This window comes from Phasianus colchicus, chromosome 25 (assembly GCF_987193195.1).
Source record: "Phasianus colchicus chromosome 25, bPhaCol1.hap1.1, whole genome shotgun sequence".
Lineage (NCBI taxonomy): Eukaryota > Metazoa > Chordata > Aves > Galliformes > Phasianidae > Phasianus > Phasianus colchicus.
Window position 1 is genome coordinate 5016037 of NC_143460.1, and position 21019 is coordinate 5037055.

Consider the following 21019-nt stretch of genomic DNA (forward strand, 5'->3'; position numbering starts at 1 on the left):
CCTGCTCACCCAGGGGTCCCTCACCCCCCCAACATCCTGCACCCAGCATTATGGCACCGCCTGAGCCTTGCCTCGGGGGGGGGGGACACACACCATGGCATCCACACCCTCCAACTGCCCCCACCCCCCAGTGCCACAGCACAGCCGAGCAAGGGTGGCAGCTGTTTGCCCCCCCCCTCCGTCCCCCTCCTGGGGGGGCTGGCACGCTGTGGGGGGGCCCTATATCTTTTTTTTTTTCTTTTTTTTTTTTGTATTTTTCATGTATTTTTTAAATAAAACCCTCCATGGGGCAGCGGTGCTGTGGGTGATTCCTGGGGTACCCCATGGCACACAGCTGCCCCCATACCCTCGGGGGGGGGGGGAGGAAGGGGGGGCAGGCAAATCCCTGCTGGCTGCAGGGTCCAAAGTGCAATGGGGGCTGTGTGCCCCCCACCCTGTACCACCCTCTGCCCACCCTCCCTCCCTGCTGTCCCTGGCGGTGGTGGTCCCTGTTAGATGGAGGTCTCGTCGCTCCTGCCAGGGGGGTGGGCACAAAGGGAGGGGGGGGGTAAAACGAGACAGACAGATGCGTGATCACGGGGGGGCTGGGGGTGCAGGTGCCCACCACGGTCACAGCACCCAGTGCCCACCCAGACAGACAGAGATGGAGAGGGTGGGGGGAGGGGAACGCACCCCCAGCCCCCCGCATGTTAATGGAGGAAATTAAAAAACAGAAATCTGGGTTGGGGGGGGTGGGGGGGAGGAGAGAAGAGCAGGGTTAGTGTGAAGTCTCCCTGGTGCAGCTCATGGGGACAGAGCCAGCCCCCACCCATGGGTGTCCAGTGGGCCCCCACACACCCAAAGGGCCCCCAATGGGAACCCAATGAGCACCTAATGGAAACCCAGTGGGATCCCATTGAGAACGCAATGGGAAACCAGTGAGTACCCAAGGATCATCCAGTAGGAACCCATCAGGAACCCAATGGGAGCTCAAAGAAATCCACTGAGTATCCACTGAATATCCAGTGGGAACTGAATGGGAACCCAAATAGTACCCAAACAGAACCCAGTGAGCACCCAGTGGGCACCCAATGAGCACCCAATGGCATTCATGGACCTAATGGAACCTAGTGGGCACCCTTCCACTGATGGGCACCCATGTGGCACCCAGCTGGTGTGGGGGACCCAGTGGGAACCCTTACACGCAATGGGGACCCAACGGGCACCCCAGCACTCCATCAGCACCCACTATTCACTGCAGTGCACGCTGGGCATCCGTTGGGCACCCCAGCCCTTAAGGAGCCCCCCCTGCACCCTGGGGACCCCCCCTGCAGCCCCCTGCCCATCTCCCAGCACTCACTCGGAGCCGGAGGAGTCCTCATCCACAGTGCCTGCTTTGATGCTCATGGCGATGGGCGCCGCGCCGCTCAGCTGTTCCTGCAGGCTCTGCCGGGGCCGGGGTCCCCCCGGACCCCCCCGCTGGCTGCCCTCGCTCCCGGAGGAGGCGGCGGTGCCGGCGGGGGGCGGGGGGGGACGCGGGGCGGTGCCGCGCTCGCTGATGGGCGGCAAACCCCTCTTCTTCAAGATGCCTACGGGGACGCGAATGGCACCGGAGGGACGCGGAGCGCTGCGGTAACCCCAGCGCCGCACCCACGGGCGCCCCGTACCTTTGTGGGGGTGAGGGAGGGGCAGCAGCGGGGGCAGCCTTGGGGGCCCCTCACCCCCCGGCACCGGCTCCACGCGCAGCGGTTCCGTGCCTCCGTGCCCGTCGCTCTCGCTGGCCGTTGTCACAAACTCCCCGGGCCAATACGGCCGCTCCGGGGCCACCGCGCTGTCACCTGCGGGGGGGGGGAAGGCACTGAGCCGGGGGAACCCACGGGGCGCCCAGAAACCCCCCCCTCAGAGCCCCGCTTACCGGTGGGTGTGGGCGGCTGCTCGGGGCGTAGCAGCGCATCCCAGGCGGTGCCGCCGGGTTCGTCCTCGCTGTCCGAGGAATGCGTGGAGCCGTAGGAGCCGCTGGGATCCTCCTCCAGGGAAAGGTCGCTGTCGGAATCGGTGTCGTGCTCTGCGTGCCGGGAGGGTGGGAAGGCAGAACTCAACGGGAGCCGCAGCGCTGCGCTCACCGCGAATCCCGACGCGCTCATTGCGCTCACCGTGCTGCGCGTCCGCAGTGTCCAGGAGCCCCCCCTGCTCCGCCGGCACGCGGCCGCCGTTCAGCCCCGCGTCCTCCCTGCGGATGACAGCGGTGACATCCCGCCTTCCCCCCCTCCCCGCCCCCCAAAACCCGGCTGCGCTCCCACCCCGCACCTGCGCACGAAGGGGATGTAGCTGTGCTGGCTTTTGGCCGCGCTGTGCAGCGATCCCGTGGAGTCCCCGCAGGGCGCCTGGTACAGCCGGCCGGCCACGTACGTGGTGTCACAGCTGTACGCCTGCAGGGACGGGGACAGGGATGGGGACGGGGCGGCGGTGGGACCCCGCGGTGCCCCCCATCCCACCCCATAGTCGTGTACTCACGGTGGTCAGCGTGGATTTGGTGGCCAACGCGGGGTCGGGGCTCTGTGCGCGGGCGCAGGCGGAGCGCAGGCAGTGCCGCACCTCCCGGCTCAGCACCACGCACACAAGGAAAAAGAGGGGGCCCTGGGGTGGGAGGGGGGAGAGGATGGGTGAGGGACCCCGTTCGGGTGCCCCCTGTCGGCACCTCAGGCGGGTGAGGGACAATTGGTGGCACTGGGTGTCCCTTCAGTGGCACCTCAAAGCAGGTGAGGGTCACTCTGTGTCTATGGAAAATCCCATGCTGACACCCCAAAGCGGGTGTCCCCCATTGATAGTCCAGATGGCTGAGGGATAACTGGTGGCCACTGGGTGCCACCCCAAACCAGGTGAGGGTCCCTATGTGCCCAATGGTTGCCCCCATGAGGCAGTGTGGGGCTTTGGGGGAATGGAAATATGGGGCTATGTGGGTGGAGGGGTACCTGGAGGCAGTTGGAGATGGCAAAGAGGTAGTGGAAGAGGATGGCATCACTGTTGACGGCAAGCAGGGCGAGCAGCCAGGCCAGGCTGGGCAACACCAGCACCACCAGTGCTGTCTGCAGCCCAGAGCTGGGGGGAAGATGACAGTGTCAGCACCCCAGGGCGTGGTGGGAGCAGTGCTGCACATGGGCAGCTGTGCTCCCTGTCCTTCGTGTGCCGGCTCACTCACCTCGTGCCCTTCTTCTCGAAGCCCTGGGGGGTGGCACAGGACGCCCTGGCTGCCAGCACGAGGAAGAAGACACCGACCTACGGAGCAGGGAGTGAGGGAGGGCTGCATGGGGCCCATACCCCATATGTCCCTCATGCCCCTTAACTTCCTTGTGCATCATACATCCCATAGATCCAATATATCCCCCATATGCCCTTATATCACATATATCCCATACAATCCACATGCTGTCTACGGCCTATTTATCCCCCACATTCCACACATCCCATACACCACGTCCCCCACAGCCAAATGTCTTCTATGCCCTGTATGTTTTATAAACCCCATATGCTCCCTATACACCTCATATACCCAACGTCCCATAATCCCCCCACTCCCCATGTACCCCACACCCCCATATGTCCCCTCCCTATACCCCACATACGTATCCTATACTCCATTCCTTCCCTACGCCCCCACATACCCTACACACCCCATATATCCCCCGCACCCCACGTGCCCCCTCTGCCCCATACGCCCCACGTATCCCCATCCTCCGCACCGCCACGGCGCAGGCGCTGGGCCCCGCCAGGCTCCACACCAAGCTGTCATGGATGGAGAGCCAGCAGAAGTCGGGGTTCCCATAGCCCTCAGGGTCCAGCCCCACAGCCAGCCCTACACAGCCACGTGTTGGGATGGGGCCTCATTGGCTGAGGGGGGGTACAGGGGGCGGGGCTAAGTGGGAAGGGGCGTGTCCTACCGGTGATGAAGGCAGGCAGCCCCCAGCCCAGCACGTGGTAGAAACGCATGGGGCCGCGGTCGACGTGCCGGGGTTCGGTGCGGCGCCGGTAGAGGTGCAGAGCCTCCAGCAGCGCCCAGCCCACGGCACTCAGGTGCAGGAACTGCAGCAGGATGGCCACCACCGTGCATGCCAGCTGTGGGGCAGGGGGTCAGACAGGAACCGCCCACCCAAGACCACACCCACGGAGCCACTCCCCCCTCGTAGCCCCGCCCACCAAATGGTCCGCCCCCAGCCACACCCACCAGAAACCACGCCCCCTGAAAAGTCCCGCCCACCTCAGCCCACACCCACATTTAGCCCCGCCCCTATTCACACCCCTACCCCTCCTACATCCACACCCTGCTTAACACCTCCACAGCTCAGCGCCCCCCACCTCCCACGACCCCCCCCATTTATCCCCACCCCTCTCCCATTTCCCCATCAGCTCCATCCCGGTTCGCCCCCACCCCCCCTTCCCGGCCCCGCCCTACCGGCAGCTCAGCTTGGTTGATGCCCAGCAGGAAGACGAGCTGTGCCAGCAGCAGCGCGCAGGCGCCGTGCCGCCGGATGCTGTGACGGTTGGAGCGCAGCCCCCGCAGGGCGCTCAGCACCAGCACGGCCAGCAGCAGCCCCGCCAGCGCCACGCCCAGCGAGCCGTAGGTCAGCGCCGCCAGCGGGAGGATTTCCCCGTTCTGCCGGTACCGAATCGCTAAGCCACGCCCCCTCCGGGGCCACGCCCACGCTTGGCCACGCCCCCTCCCCGGTGCACACTCGTAGTCATTGCCCCGAGGCCACGCCCACAGCGCCACACCCAATGGGGAACGCCGCTCCTGCTTGGCCACGCCCCCGCAGAAGCCACGCCCACACCACCGCCCCCGCGTGGAGCTCCATACATTTGTTGGCTCCGCCCCCACCCGGATGCCCCGCCCACAGCATGACAGCCTATGGGGAGCCTCGCTCCCTGCTCAGCCTCGCCCCTATGGTAAGCCTCGCCCACTTCTGGCCCCGCCCTATGACCGCCCCTCCCACCTGGAAGCCCCGCCCACGCTTTGGCTCCTCCCCTTTCGGCCCCATTCACAAAACCCCTCCCTTTCCACAAGCCCCGCCCACTCGCCCGCCCCTCCCATTTTCCATAAGCCCCGCCTCCAGCAACCCGCACCCACCTACCGCCTGCCATCCCAGCCCCCACCCTGCCCCCACCCCCCGTCCCCACCTCGCGCCGGGAGATGTCCATGAGCACGGCGAAGCTCGTCATGTGGTTGCACTGGCAGCTGACGTGGCTCTGGTTCCGGAACACAACTTCACAGCCCCGCGCCGACCAGCCGCCCGCACCGCCTGCCCTGCAACCAACAGGGACACCCCGCAATGGGACACCCTGCTATGGGACATCCTGCTATGGGACACCCTGCTATGGGACACCCCGCAATGGGACACCCTGTTATGGGACATCCGGCAATGGGACACCCCATAATGGGATATCCTGCTATGGGACACCCCACAATAGGACATCCCACAATAGGATACCCCACAATGGGACACCCTGCTATGGGACATCCGGCAATGGGAGACCCCGCTATGGGAGACCCCGCAATGGGACTCCCTGCAATGGGACACCCCAAACAGGAACACCCCGCAATGGGACACCCCAACCAGGGACACCCCGCCATGGAACTGGGCTGCCCCCAACTCCCACGTCACCACAAACAACGCTGTCCCCATCTCACACTGCCCCCCATCCACACCCACACCCCCGTGCCACCCCCCAGAAATGCTCCCCCATCCCCGTCCCCATCCCGGCTCACAGCAGCGAGTGATTCCAGAAGACACAGATGGGTTTGGAGCGTTCCTGTGTTTCCAGCAGCCGGAACTGCAGTGTGATGGGTTTCTCCAGCGCCCGCGGCGCCTGCCCTGCGGCAGCGTGCACACTGATGCTCACCACCGGCGTGTTGATGATGGGGCGTTTGGGCACCCTGGGGGGCAGCAGCTCAGGGTCCCCATGGGGGCCGCACCCTCTGCAGGCAGCCACCCCCGATGCCCGTATCCATCTCCCATCAGCACCCCCATCCCCCACATCCCAGCACCCACGGGGTCACTTGGACACCTCGTGGGCCCCCACATCCCACCATCCCCCTGGCAACATCTTATGGGCACCCGATGCTTGCCGACCCCCCCAGCCCTATGAATGCCCCCTGTGCCCCACAGCCCCCCCTGGCACCTGAGGCTGCGCTTGTCAGTGTCGTACTGCTCGGGCAGCAGCCCTGCCAGCGTGCGGTAGATGATGACGCTGGCGATGGCCTGGCCCTCGCTGGGCTCCGGGTGCCGCTTGTGCCGAGTCACCAGGGTCACCTCGTCCTCCTCCTCGTCCCCTGCAGCCTCTTCGTCCTCCTCCTCCTCTTCCTCCTCCACCTCCTGCTGCTGCTGCTGCCCACCTGTGCTTGGCGATGCCTTTCCGTGCCCAGCAGCGGGGCCTGGGGTGGGAGGTGCTGCTGCTCTCCTGGGTACACGCAGGTACCCCACAGCCCTCCTCCCAGCCCCACAGCCACGCTGAGGCCCCCAGCCCTACAACCCCAACAGGATCCCCTACAGCCCTGCCCACCCCACAGCTGTGGGGTGCCTCCCAACACCCCCCAGCACTCACGCCTGCCCTCGGGGGGCCGGAAGACGCTCTCAGGCAGAATGACGGTGGTCTCCAGGTCGGGGGGCTTCTCCCCTCGCAGAGCCTCATAGCGTGGCAGCCGTGCGCCCGCGAAACTGCCCTTGTCCAACCGCACCACTGACACCACTGCAGTGGCACCAGGGCGTCACCAACGGCACACACACGTGTGCACGGCCTCGGAACACACGTGAATGCACACACACATCTTTGGACACAGGCAGCACCCGCAGTTCTGAGCACACACGATGCTCAGGTCCCCAGGTGTGCACACACCCACATCCCCCGGCACCCAAATGTCCCACAAGTGCCCTGGGCACACAGGTGGGCACACGGCCACGTCCCCAGGCACAACCCAAGGACACGAACGCCCCTGACCCCCCACAGAGCTCACCGATGTTGGGGGTGACAATGGTGAAGGGGCTGAGGTAGGTCTGGCGCATGTTCTGTGCCAGGGCGCTGGCGTAGTCCTCAAAGTGCTTCAGCAGCCACGCCGTGCCACCCTCTGTCTGCTGGATCAGCTCCCAGTGCCGCTTGTTGCTGGCATCCAGCAGCGCGCTGCCCACCCGCAGCAGGTTCTGGAGATGGGCAGGGCTGCTCAGCGCCCCTCACCAGAACATCAGGGCTGACCCTAAAGGCTACGGGCCCACCCTGCGCTGCTCCCCGGGCAGTGGGATGCAGAGGGGCACCCAGCACTCCCAACAGCCCCAGGCACACCGACCCTGTGGGGGCCCCCATCCCCAACCGGCACCTGATGCGCACCCATCACTGTGGCACCTGGGCTCCAGCCCCGCTCCTGGTGCCCTGGGGAGTGGGGCACAGAGGAGATCCCATGGATTGCAGACACCCCACAACCACTGGCGCCCACCACCCCGGCGCCTGGCCTCCATCCCCCAGAGAACGGGACACAGAGGGGCACTCGATTGGTCCCAGGCACCCCGACCCTGCTGGGCACCCATCTCCAATGGCCACCCTGGGGGTCACCGCGCGTGTGCCCATCATCCGTGCCCCTCCACCACCCCGCGGCAGAGGCGACACCCGGGCACGGCGCACCCCTCTCCATCACCGCGCCCATCACCCGCTCCCACCGCCCCGCACCCAGCGCCCCACGGCGGCTCCCCCCGTTGGCCCCACACCTCGGTGAAGTGAACGTCCTGCGTGGCCGCCAAACGGAAGCCCCGCTGGGCGCTCTCGTGCTGCAGCAGCCGCGCTGCCAGCCGATAAGCCAGGCGCACATCGCTGCCGAAATAGGCGGCCGTGTGCCGCGTGGCGTTGTGCAGCTGCAGCGCCACCCGCTGCGACTGCGCCGTGTCCAGCACCGACTCGTTGCGCACCAAGCGCTCCGCCTGCGGGGAGGAAAACCTCAGCACATCCGCGTCCCCCACGGCACTGCACCCTACAACCCCCCTTCCCCCCATGTTGGGGACACTCACGAAGCCTTTGAGGGCGGCGAAAGCCAACGAGGTGCAGTTGAAGAGGTTGGGGGGCAGCCAGCCCTTGTGCTCGTCGCAGTGACGCACCGCGGTGCCTGCGGGGATGGGGACAGCGGGGACATTGCAGGGACGTCCCTACAGCTGTGGGCTCTCGTGTCACGGAGTGGCAGCAGGACAGCGGTGCAGAGCTCTGTGTCCCTCCTGTGCCCGTGGAGCACTCGGGGGCAGGGCTGCCCGTCACCACCCCCCGTCCCCCCTGTGCCCCTGCGGTGTGGGGTGGCGACAGGCAGCTCTTGTCCCCAGGTCCCCCCTGCACCCACAGGGCACTTGGAGCACAGGGTGTCACCAGGCAGCTCTGTCCCCATCATCCATCACCAATGGGCATCACTTGGGCATCGGGTGGCATCGTGCAGCCCCGTCCCCACGTCCCCCCTTACCAATGGAGCCCTTGGGGCACGGGGCGGCGGCGGGCAGCCCAAAGCGTGTCCTCGGCCACCAGATGCTGGCCTCGATGGCACGGGGACAGCTGTCGTAATTGACTGCAGGAGGCAAAGGGTGCAGGTGTCAGGACCGGAGGACACCAGCACCGGGTGACACCGCGGTGCCATCACCCACCTTCGCAGCCGCTGACCGTCACCTCGGCGAAGGGATTATCGCAGCGGTCGCAGTGCCGCCCGATGACGCCGGGCTTGCAGGGGCACTGCCCACTGGTGGCATCGCAGAGGCGTGACAGGGACCCGGTGGGGTAGCAGTCGCACAGCAGGCAGGTGTCACTGCCCGCCGGGCGGTAGTGGTTCTCCTGGTGGGGGCACAGGGGGTCGGTGGGGCTGCGCCGGGTGGGGGCACGGTGGGGACGGTAGGGGGCACTCACCTTGCAGCGGCACTCGCCTGTCGTCTTGTTGCAGTCGGGGTCGAAGCCTTTGGTGACGTCGCAGCTGCAGGGGCCGCAGGTGGGGTGTCCCCACCAGCCCCGTGGGCACGGCTGGTCCACCCTGTGTGGGCAGCATGGCACAGCGTGGCACAGCACGGCATAAAGCAGCATGGCAAGGTATGGTACAACGTGGCAGTGCACAGCCTCACCACGCCACTGTGCCCCCCGCATGGCCACCGTCCCCTTTCCATGACCACCACGTCCCTTCCACAGCCACTGCACCCCTCCTGTCCTCACCGTGTCCCCTCCCCTCACCTGTGCTCACAGTACAGCCCAAAGTAGCCCTGGGGACACTCGCAGGCGTAGCCATGGGGGGCACCTGCTCTGCGCACACAGCTGCCCCGGTGCTCGCAGGGGTCGAGGGCACAGGCACTGATGCAGCTGTCACCGAAGTAACCTGTGACACCGGGGGTGAGGTGGGGGACACATTCAATGCAGCGTCCCCAGGAGGTGGCCCCTCAGGCTGTGGCATCCCCAAGGCAACCTGTCCCTTGGAGAAGGGTAAGGTCGGGGGCTGTGGGGTGACAGTGCCAAGGTAGAGGTGACAGCCCTGGGGAAGACAACATGGGGGGGACAGTGCCTGCAGGTGACAGCACTGGGGACAAAGCGGTCCTGCTGGCACTCACCCGGGTGGCAGCTGCAGGAGAAGCTGTCCCAGTCGTCACTGCAGTAGCTGTGGGGTGGGCACGGCCCCGAGTTGCAGGGGTCGGGCAGAGCACAGCCCCCCTCCACATTCACCCGTGCAGCAGTCGCCACCTCCAGTGTCACCGTGCTGCCCGTCGTCCCCACGTGCACACCCTGCAGCACCGCCCAGCACCAGGCATGTCCCCATGTCACCAGGGCCGTGCCCAGGGCCCACGTGCCCCCATGTCCCCATGCCCACATCCCTGTCCCCATACCTTGTGTGTGTCCCCCCACCTTGTGCACATCCTCATACCCTGTGCCACGTTCCATGCTCACGCCTCCACCCCGTGTGCCCACCCCCATTGCGCTGTGCCCACATCCCCACTCCCTGCTCCCTGTCCCCATCCCCTGTGGGCGTCCCCACGCCCCGTGCCACGTTCCTGTGCCCATACCCACAGTACTGTGCCCACACTCCCATATCTTGTGCACGTCCCCATTCCCTGTGACGCATCCCGTGCTCCTCTGCCCACCTCCACACCCCACACCCCCATGCCACGTTCCCACCCCATGCACCACACCCCACAGCCCATCCCAGCCCCATACCTGCACGCAGCCACGGAAGCCCTGCTCCACCTGCCCGCCGTCCCCCTGCAGCCCCCCGACGCTCAGCGCCCGCAGCCGCAGCCCCTGCAGCCCCCCGGCCACGTCGGCCGTTGCCTGTGGGCAGAGGGGCACTGAGCTCCACGGGTACCTGGGGGGGTCCCCACCCCACGGTCTGCCCTGTGTCCCCCCACACCTGGTGGCGGCCGTAGTCGAGGGCGAGGAGCAGCAGGGTGGTGGGGGGGGCACGGCCGGGGTCCCCCCGCAGCTCCAGCTGGAGGTGATGCCAGGCGCCGTCGTTGACCCGCGCGTGGGGCAGACGCAGCAGGGCCAGGCGGGACCCCCCCTGCCACACGCCTGCCTCCACCTGTCCCTCGCTCAGCTGTGGGCAGAGGTGTCAGAGTGCCCGTGGCAAAGCACCCCCAAAAGGGTGATGCCTCCCCAAGGGCGACCACCCCCCACGGCAGCACCCCCCGGGGCAATATCCCATAGCCCCCACGACAACATCACCCACTGCTGTGCCCCCACCACAATACCCACCCCCGGGGCAATACCCTCCCAAGGGCAGCACCCCCCAGTGCTCCCCCCAGAGCAGCAGTCCCCACATCCAACCAAGACAATAAAATAACTCCTCCTGGATAACAGCCCCCCCTGGCAACACCCTGGGACAACGGCCCCCAGAGCAATTCCTGCATGGCAACACCCCCCCACCCATAAACCCCCTACCCACAGCTCCCCCGTAGGGCATCATCCCATTCACGGAAGCATCCCATAGGGCAATACCCCACACCTATAACCTCCCACAGCATCCTGAGAGCATCGCCCCCCATACCAATGGACCCCCATGTCGGCAGCCCCCCGGGCAGCGTCCCATAGGGCAATAACCCCACACCCAGCCCCCTGCAGCCCCTGCCCCACCTGCAGTGTGAGCGTGGCCACGGGCCCGGTGGAAGCACTCAGCAGCAGCCCTCGGGGTTGGCGCGTGCGGAACATCAGCCCCAGGTGCCAGGGCAGCGTCAGCGGCAGCGCCAGCCCGCTCCACGCCACCAGGCTGCTGCCCAGGAACCGCTGTGGATTCGCCATCTCTGCGGGGCACGGAGCGAGGTGGGTGCCCATCTACCACCCCAAAACCCATCCCATCCCACCCATGCCCTGCTCCATACCTTCCTGGCACGTCTTGCCCCCGAAGCCCAGCGGGCAGCGGCAGCTGAAGCCGTCCCATTCGTGCACGCAGGTGCCCCCGTTGTGGCACGTGCCAGTGTCACACACTGTCTTCTTGGCAGGGCAGCCTGCGGGGGTGGAGGGGGCACAGGGTTGGTGACCCCCCGGCGGCTGAGGAATGGCACTGTGCCCACTGGGCAGGGGCACAGGGACCCCCGGTGCCACGTCCATACAGCCAAAGGGCACAGAGACACCCGGTGCCACGTTCCTATACCAAGCAGGCTTAGGAACCCCCTGCTCAAACATTGCCCAAGTGAACGCAGAGACCCCCATCCCCACACCCAGCGCCCTTTGGAGCCCCTGGGACCCCCCGCACCCCCAGCACCTGGCACGGTGCCGTTGTTGGCGATGAAGGCAGCCATGTCCACGGGCCGCTCGTCCACGCGCAGGTGCCGCATGCAGCCCACGAAGTGACGGCTGCGGATGGGGAAGCTCTCGGGCAGGGTGGGCACACCGCCCAGCAGCAGCGGCCCCGTCAGATCCAGCGACCTGCGGCACCGATGTCACCTGGGCGGGGGGGGGGACACGACCGAGGGCCCCCGTTTGTCCCCCCCCAGCCCCGTCCCCATCCTCACTTCTTGGAGCCGGACTGGGTGCCCTGTGCCGCACACGAATAGTTGCCCAACACGGGGCCGAACTTCAGGGCCATGCCCACGTCGCAGTCGTCCACCGCCACCACCGCCACCTTCTGCTCCGAGGGGCCCTGCGGCAGCCCTGACTTGCCCAGCACGGGCTGCAGGCGCCCGGTGAGCCCTGCTGATGGCGCTGCCTCCTCCCCAGCAGCCTTTGTGCCCCCATCGTCTTCCTCCCAGCAGAGCCGCAGCCCTTCCTCTTCCCTCCGTCTTCTTCCTCATCCTCAAATCCACATCCCCAAACCCCTCCGTTCTCTTCCTCGTCCCCATCCCCATATTCCCGTTCCTCTCTGTCCTCTTCTGCTGTCCCCAAACCTCCACTACATCTTTTCTCATCCTCCCAAACCCCCACCACTGCCCCACTCCATCACCTTACTCCACCCCCAGCTCCACGTTCCCTCCATCCTCACACCCAATCCCTTCAACCCTCCTCCATCCTCTTCCTCCATCCCCTCCCCCATCCTCCTCCTCATCCCCCCAAATCATCCCTCTGCCCCTTCCCCTTTCTGCTCCCCTCCATCCCTTCCCTCTCACCCCAAACCCCCCACCAGCCCCACGTCTCCATCCCTCTGCCCCCCACCCAGGGCTGCAGCATCCCACTGCCCCCCCACGGCCCCACCTTGTTGTAGTAGTGCAGCTGCACCCGGTGCCACTGCCCATCACTGACACCGCCCGGAACAAACGGGGACACCGTGGTGGTGGTCTCACCTGTGGGCAGCACATAGTGCATCAGGGTGGAGGGGCACAGGGAGGGGTGACACGGGGGGGGGGACAGTGCCAGGGGATGGGATGCGTGGGATGTGGATGCAGTGCTTGGGATGAGATGGAGGCAACTCAGTGCCAGGAGCACAACGCAAGGGATGGGGATGCGGTGCCAGCTGACGCCAGGGATGTGAAGCATGGGAAGCAAGGGATGCAGTGCCAGGGATGGGGATGCAGTGCCAGGCTGTGGTGCCCGGGGGAAATGCCGCGGATGCCATGCCGGGGTGCGGCTGTACCTGCTGAGAAGGTGAGCTGGATCTGCTCCTGGACGATCTCCAGTGCCACGAAGTCGTGCTTCTCATTGAAGCGCCCGTTGTAGAGCAGCAGCGCATCCCGCTCCTTGGTGGCGAACCTGGGGACACATTGTGCCCCCACCTCTGTGCTGTGCCCACCGGGACGCGCTGCCACCCCCAACCCCTGCCCTACTGCCCCACTGCCCCCCTTGGTGCCTTCCAGCTGCCCCACTGCCCCTGCACCGTGGCCCCAGGCCGTGCCGATGGGGCTCCCACCAACCCACACCTCACTGCCCCAACCCTGTGCCCACAGGGCCCCCACCACCCAACCTCAACACCCCATTCCCCCCACAACCTCCATCCCCACTGTTCCTACCCACATCCGTAGGGCACTCCCCAGCCCTGTCCCCATTATCCCTGGTGACCCACAACCCCATTCACCACCACCCCCTGTCATAGGGCACCCCCTACTCTTCTGAACCCCACGGGGCCGCCACCTCCCCACTGCCCCCAGCCCACACCCTCATCCCATTCCCCCCCCCAGGTGCTCACGTCAGGGTAAGGGTGAAGTGGAAGCGCTGCCGGAGGCCCCGGAAGGTGATGAAGGATCGCGGGGGGAAGCTGCGGGTGCTCATGGCGCAGAAAGGCTTCTCGTAGTGCCCGGGGGGGCACTCGCAGCGGAACCCCCCCACCAGCAGGTTGACGCAGGTGCCCCCGTTGCGGCAGACCCCCGGTGCACAGCGACCACGGCGGGTGCTGAGCTCGCAGTGCTCCCCTGCAGGGAGGGCACCCTGCTGCTGACCCCCAGTGCTGGGGTGTCCCCCCATCCCCAGACCCAGGGTCCCCCCTCCCCCCACAGAGCATCTCCAAACCCCACTTATCCCCAGCTCCATCAACCACCTCCTGTCACCATGGCAACTGAGACAACCCCCCCCCCCACTCCCTAGACAGCTGGTGGTCCCCCCCACCCTGGGGTCCCTGGGGGTGTCCCCGGTGCCACCACTCCCACAGTGACCACAGTGCCCTCCCCCCAAAGCTACAGAGGGAGGGGAGCAGATGAATGTGCAGTGGTGGCAGAGTATCCTCTGCATGTCCTCTGTGTGTCCCAGAAGTATCCCTTGTGTGTCCCCCTGGTGTCCCAAGGGTGACCCTCATGCATGTCCCCAACCCCTGAGGTCCCCCTCCTCATTAATGTTCTGTGAGGACTGCAGTGGAATGGAGGGGACAGAGGGGGTGGTGGAGACAAGGAAGGGACCATGATGGAGGAGGGATGTTGGGAACGGATGTCTGGGGGATGGACCTGAGGGATGAGAGATGCGTGTTGGGTGGATGGGAAGATCTGGGGGGGGTGGGTGAATGATGGGGGGACGGATGGATGGATGATGGGGGACTTGGGGGGATGGATGGATGTTGGGTAGATGATGGGGGATGGAAGAGTGATGGGGGGATGGATGATGGGCATGGATGTTGAGGGGATGGATGATAGGGGATGGATGGATGGATGGATGATGGGGGGACAGATGGATGGATGATGGGGGGACGGACGGATGGATGGATGATGGGGGACGGATGGATGGATGTTGGGTAGATGATGGGTGATGGAAGAATGATGGGGGGATGGATGATGGGCATGGATGTTGAGAAGACAGATGGATGCTGGGGGGATGGATGGATGACGGGAAAGGATGTTGAGGGGATGGATGAAGGGGGATGGATGGATGACGGGATGCCAGAGGGCTCTCACCAGTGAAATCCTCGTGGCACTCGCAGGTGTAGCCGCCCTCGTGGCTCCGGCAGCGCCCATTGCTGCCGCAGGGGCTGGAGAAGCAGAGGTCCACCTCCGTCTCGCAGTAGTCACCGGTGAAGCCGGGCGGGCAGCGGCAGCGCAGGCCGGTGACGGGATGGATGGGCCGGAACAGGACGGTGTCGGAGGCCAGGAAGGGTGCGGAGCTGTCGAACTTGAGGACGGAGACGCAGCGCATGTAGTTCTCGCAGGGCTCACGCAGGCAGATGTTGTCGTCGAAGGGCAGCACGCGCTGCGCGGAGATGGCGGCCAGCAGCGAGCGGTTCAGGTACAGCCGCTCCTGCAGCTCCTCCGAGGAGAAGAACCGGGCACCGCGCGCCGAGGCCGGCAGCCGCACCGACAGGCTGACGTTGAGGATGCGCGCGGCCGCCACGTCCGTGTCTGTCTGGATGTTGAAGAGGACGACGCGGTGCCGGGGGGCGGCCAGCACTGCCGCCACCCCCTCCAGGAAGAGGCTGAGCAGCGGAGAGAGGAAGCGCTCCTGGGACATGTCGGCCAGGCGCAGCGTGATGCTGTTGCTCAGCATCTCATCCGTGATCACCGTCACCCGCAGCGTGCACTGCGCCGTGGCACTGTGGACTCCGTCTGTGGGCAGGATGATGGTTGCGGTCAACACGGTGGCACTCGACGGGGTGAGCGCCCAACTCGTTGGTCACCGTGGTGGCACTCGATGATGATGGCCGTGGGGTGAGCACCCGGCTTGTCGTGGTCACCACGGTGACTTTTGATGGCTGCGGTCATGGAGTGAGCGCCCAACTTGTGGTCACCGTGGTGGCACTTGATGATCATGGCCATCGGGTGAGAATCCAACTTGCCACGGTAACCACAGTGGCACCTGATGATGATGGCCATGGGGTGAGCACCCAGCTTGTCATGGTCACCAAGGTGACTTCTGATGGCCGTGGTCATGGAGTGAACACCCAGTTTGTCACAGTCACCATGGTCACCATGGTGGCACTAACAGAGGGCTGTGGGCTGACCACCCAACTCGCAGTCACCATGGTGGCTCCTGATGGCCACGCAATGCCAACCCAGCTGGTCCCGCTATGGGGTCAGTGCCTGCAATTCCTCCTCCTTGCCGAGTGGCAGAGGGACAGACAGACAGATGGAGGATGGGAAGACAGTCGTTGGAGGACAGATGGACGGAGAGAGCACGGGGAAACCCAGGGACCACAGACAGGGGGAAGCAGCTCAGGGGATGGTGACGGGTGACGGCTGGTGGTGGTGGCCAGGGGCTGGGGGGGGCGTTGCCATGGTGGTGGCAGCGGGGGCCCAGTTATGCCCGGAGCCTTTGTTCCTTGTCTCCTGTGCAGGGGGACCTGGGGGGGGCTTCCAGCACACCCCCTTTGTGTGGCTGCAGCAGGAATGGCAGCATGGGGGGGGCAGGTACACAGGGATGGGGGAAATCACAGCAGCAGGCAGCGTGCTATGGGGAGTTGGGGGGAGGATTTGGAAGGGGGGATTCTGCACTCAAGCTCTCCTCTCTATAAACGGGGTGAGAAAGTTCTCCCACATGCCTTCAAAGTGATGCTAATGGGGAAGCTGCAGGGAAGGGAGGGGAAGGGAGGCAGGATTTGGGAAGGGGGAACCAAACACCCCCACCCCTGTTCTCTGCTCCCAAAGACCTGTGGCTGAGCACTGAGGGCCCCCAGCCAACCCCTCAGTTTCTCCCATTACAAAACAGTGGGGCAGCCTGGACCCCCAACACACCTTGGACTCAGCAGGGTCCCTGCCCCCACCATCACCCCCATGCCAGACAGAGCTCGAGGGGGGGATGCACTGCAGTGCCCCCGCATGGTGCCAGCCAGGTGGGAGGGTCCCAGCCCTATGAGGTGCAGTGACTCAGTTTCCCTCCCTGCCCCCGGGGCGGCCCAGGAGCCACTCCCTCCACACCTTTAGAATCGTTTCCCTCAACCTCTGAGCAGCACCCACCAATCCCAGCTAAAGTCTGAACCCCAAAGAAGACACACACAGAGAGCTGGGACCCCCACCCATGTGCAGCCCCCATACAGACACATGGGAGCCCCAAACCCAAGCAGCAATGCCCTGGACCCCCACTACAAAAATCTATGAATGGAGATATTGGACCCCTCCAGGACCCCCAAGTGGGGAGGACACAGGGGGTGCTGAGGCCCTTGGACCTGTGGTGGGATGGGATGGACAAAACGCCATCCTCAGATCTGGAGGGAACACCCCAAAACAGCCCCATCGGGGGGTCCTTACCTGACACTGAGACCCTCATGATGGCCTCCAGCGGACGGTTGTTGTCCAGCGCCGGGCTGAGGCGCAGATCCCCGGTGTGCGGGTCCAGCAGCACCAAGTTGAGCTCATTGCCTTGCTCAAAGGAGTAGGTGAGGCTGTCAGAGACGTCGGGGTCGCGGGCTGGGATGCGTCCGATGACCCCGCCGGGGAAACTGCCTGAACGGTTGGTGATGTAATTGTTGAAGACGATCTCAAAGTTCCTCAGCTGGGGGCTGTTGTCGTTGGCGTCGCGCAGGCGCACGTGGACGGTGGCACGGCTCACCAGTGGGGCCGAGGTGGCCTGCACCACCATGATGTACTCTGCTTTGGCCTCGTAGTCCAGGTCGGCCAAGGCAGTGAGCTCCCCAGAGAAGATGTCCAGCTGGAAGACCTCGGGGATGTTGCCCTCCACAATCTGGTACATGATCTGCGCGTTGGGGCCCTCGTCAGGGTCGGTGGCGGTGATGCGGGCCACCACCAGCCCGATGGGGCTGTTCTCCTCCACGAAGATGTCAAACTCATCACGCTCAAAGACTGGAGGGTTGTCGTTGACATCCAGCACCGTCACCTGGATCTCCACTGGCGTCCGTCTGGCTGGCACGCCCTTGTCAACAGCATATGCCTGCAGGGCATAGAGTGGCACATTCTCCCGGTCCAGGCGGCGCAAAGTGCGCACGATGCCTGAGGTGGACTCAATGATGAAGTCACCGTCACCATCGTCACCGCCCTGGAAGGTGTAGAAGACCCTTCCGTTGAGCCCCGAGTCACGGTCGGTGGCCGAGACCTGGAGGACACTGGTGAAGGCGGGGACGTCCTCGTAGACGGAGCCCTGGTAGGAGTCGCGGAGGAACTGGGGTGCGTTGTCGTTGACGTCGCTCACCAGGATCTCCAGGTAGGTGGTGTCGGACTTCTGCGGGATGCCGTTGTCACGGGCTGTGATGGCCAATGTGTAGGACACCTGGTCCTCGTAGTCCAGCTCCATCTGCGTGGTGACGGCCCCCGTGTCGGGCGCGATGCGGAACTGCGGGATGCTGTCCTCCATCAGGTAGGTGATGCGGGCGTTCTCCCCCGTGTCCTCATCCGTGGCACTGATGACCACCACCGTGGTGCCCACCGGCCGGTCCTCGTTGACATTGACGGTGTAGTGGGAGCTCTGGAAAACGGGGCGGTGCGTGTTGGCGTCGGTGACGTTGACCACCACCTGTGCCGTGTCCTGGCGCGTGCCATCAGAGGCGGCGACGGTGAGCAGGTAGTGCCGCTCCAGCTTGTAGTCCAGCGGCAGGGCGAGCGAGAGGAGCCCCCCGCCGCTCTGGCTGGTGATGGAGAAGCGGTTGCGGGTGTTGCCGCTGGAGATCTGGTAGGTGATGACGCTGTTGGCGTCGCGGTCGACGGCGGAGACGGTCAGCACGCTGGTGCCCACTGCCGCGTCCTCGTTGAGCCGGGCGCTGTACTCATGCTGCGTGAACTCGGGGCTGTTGTCGTTGACATCCAGGATGGTGACGCTGACGCTGGCCGAGGACGCCATGGGGGGGCTGCCCTGATCCTGCGCCTCCACCCCGAAGCTGTAGAAGTCCACCGCCTCCCGGTCCAGCTCGGAGGCCACCACGATCCACCCGGTGCTGTTGTTGATGGCGAAAGGGAAGCCGGCGCCGGTCTCCAGGAGGGTGTAAGCCAGGCGGGCGTTGTCCCCTGAGTCGGCATCGATGGCTTGCACGTGGATGACAGAGTAGCCCACGGGCACGTTCTCCAGCACGGTGGCCTGGAAGGGAGTGCTGACAAAGATGGGCGCGTTGTCGTTGACATCCAACACCTGCACGGCCACCAAACCGCTGATGTTGGAGAGCGGCGGCCGCCCGCCGTCCTGCGCGCGGATGCGCAGCGTGAATTCCTTGCTGGCCTCGTAGTCCAGCGGGGTGACAACGTCCAGAGCGCCCGTCTGCGCGTCGATGTAGAAGTGGCCGCGCGTGTTGCCACTGACGATGCTGTAGTGCACCACAGCATTGCTGCCCTTGTCACGGTCGGTGGCCGTCACCCTCAGCACGGCCGTGTTGGGCAGCACGTCCTCGGGGACCTGCACCACGTAGCGCTTCTCGCTGAACTGCGGCGCGTTGTCGTTGTCGTCCTCCACCGCGATGCGCACCGTGGCCGTGGCGCTGCGGGGTCCCGGCTCCTGGCCCTGATCCGCGGCTTCCACCAGCAGCTCGAACGCCTCCACGGCCTCCCGGTCCACGGGGCCGCGGGTGCGGATGACGCCGGAGCGCGGATCGATCTCGAACACCTCGTTGGCACCGCCGGCGTTCAGCAGCCGGTACAGCACGTTGGCGTTGGGGCCGGCGTCGCCGTCGGTGGCGCGCACCGTCAGCACCTCGTAGCCGACCTCCAGGTTCTCCCGCACGCTCTCGCGGTACTCGTGCTGCTCGAAGGCCGGGTCGTGGTCGTTGGCGTCGCTCACCGTCACCGTCAGCGTGGCCATGGCGCTGCGCCGCGGCGTGCCGTGGTCCACCGCGGTCACGCGGAACACGTGGCTGCTTTTGCTCTCGCGGTCCAGCGGAGCGGCCGTGATGACGGCGCCGGTGTCGGGGTCGATGGCGAAGAGCGCGTCGGAGCGGCTGTCGAAGAGCGCGGCCATGGCGTAGCGCAGCCGGCCCGCCTCGCCCGCGTCGGGGTCGGTCGCCGTAACCTGTGCCACCGCCGTCCCCGCCGGGCGGTTCTCCGGCACCGCCGCCTGGTAGCTGGGGGGCTGGAACTGCGGCGCGGCGTTGGGGCTGCGGCGGCGGCGGAGGAGCAGCGCGCCCGGAGGGGTGCGGGCGGTTCTCCCGGTGCTCCCGGTGCCTGCGGGGAGCTGAGAGCCCACGGTGCCTGCAGCGCGCGCCATACCCTCGGCGCTCTCGGTGCCTGCACGGCTGTAAGCACGGCCACGAGTGCCGGTGCAGCCGCTCTCCCCGGTGCCGCTTGCGCTGCCGGTGTCCGCGGTGCTCGCGGTTCCTCCGTGGCCTCGTGCCCCGCCGCTCTCCCTGCCGCTCCCGGTGCCTCCACGCCTTCGGGTTCCGCCGCTCCCCCCGGTGCCTCCGGCGTTCATTGTGCTCCCGGTGCCGTTCGTACCCCCGCCGTCTGCGTCACGAGCGGCGCGCTCGGTGCTCCCGGTGCCTCCATGGCCTCGCGCACCGCCGCAGGTGCCGGTGCCGCCGCTCTCCCCGCCGCTCCCGTTGCCGCGGGGTCCCCCCGCGCTCCCACCGCCGCCGCCGCCGCTGTCCCCGGTGCCGCTGGAAACGCTGGAGGAGAGCGGGGGCGGCCGCGCTCCACCGTCGTCCCCGGCGCCGCGGTGCGAGAGCAGAGCTGCGGGCGGGCAGGTGCCGGTGCCGGTATCGGTGTCGGTGCCGCGGGGCCGTCCCGGCGCGGCCAGCAGCAGCAGCGCCAGCAGTGCCAGCAGAGCCCGCAGCAGCGGCGCGGCCCCGCGGGCGGGCGGAGCGCCCATGGCGCGGTGCGGCCGCTGCCGCCGATGCCGCTCAGCCCCGCGCCGCCGCCCGCGCGCGCCCGCCGGGGCGGGGCCGACAGCGTGCGGGATTGCGCGGCGCTTAAAGGAGCCGCCGCTCCCCCCCCCGACCCCCCCACGGCACCGCCCCGCCCTCCGGCACCTGCCCCAGCCGCGGGCGCACGGACACGCGTGCACGCGAATGCGCGAGGCGCGATCCACGGGCGCGCGCGTGCACAATACACCCGCCGTGTGCGCCCGCACGGACGTGCAGACGCGTTCGCCCGGCTGTGCGGCACGCGGGTTACACGTACGTGCACACACACGAACGCACACCCACGCACACGGCGCGGGCACACGTACACACACGTCCCACGCGCATTGCACACGTGCGCACGCACGCACGGCCCGCAGGCACGCCTTGCATACAGCTGCGGGACCCCAACAGAGCCGGGACCAGGATGGAGCGGGACGT

At 66.4% G+C, this 21019-nt stretch overlaps 1 protein-coding gene across 2 annotated transcripts; it reads right to left on the reverse strand.

The window, feature by feature from the left end:
• Positions 1-4: 4 nt before the first annotated feature.
• Positions 5-20562, reverse strand: CELSR2 (cadherin EGF LAG seven-pass G-type receptor 2). 2 transcript variants are annotated; one of them, XM_090124797.1, is made up of 35 exons: positions 17055-20562; positions 14772-15416; positions 13580-13802; positions 13031-13146; positions 12652-12740; positions 11976-12133; positions 11726-11889; positions 11343-11468; positions 11098-11264; positions 10376-10561; positions 10183-10296; positions 9582-9753; positions 9211-9352; positions 8896-9016; positions 8640-8823; positions 8462-8563; positions 8025-8119; positions 7728-7937; positions 6986-7169; positions 6577-6720; positions 6154-6406; positions 5741-5908; positions 5152-5278; positions 4430-4630; positions 3918-4092; positions 3720-3832; positions 3179-3255; positions 2952-3078; positions 2494-2616; positions 2287-2408; positions 2133-2209; positions 1895-2044; positions 1647-1817; positions 1340-1568; positions 5-513 (listed from the first exon to the last, which is right to left on the reverse strand). In XM_090124797.1, the coding sequence occupies exons 1-35, from the start codon at positions 20545-20547 to the stop codon at positions 492-494; spliced, it is 8970 nt and encodes a 2989-aa protein (XP_089980923.1). In that variant the 5' UTR covers positions 20548-20562; the 3' UTR covers positions 5-491. The 2 variants fall into 2 exon arrangements, with proteins under 2 accessions (XP_089980923.1, XP_089980922.1); XM_090124796.1 differs by having other exon boundaries at positions 5-717.
• Between the last annotated feature and the right edge of the window lie 457 nt (positions 20563-21019).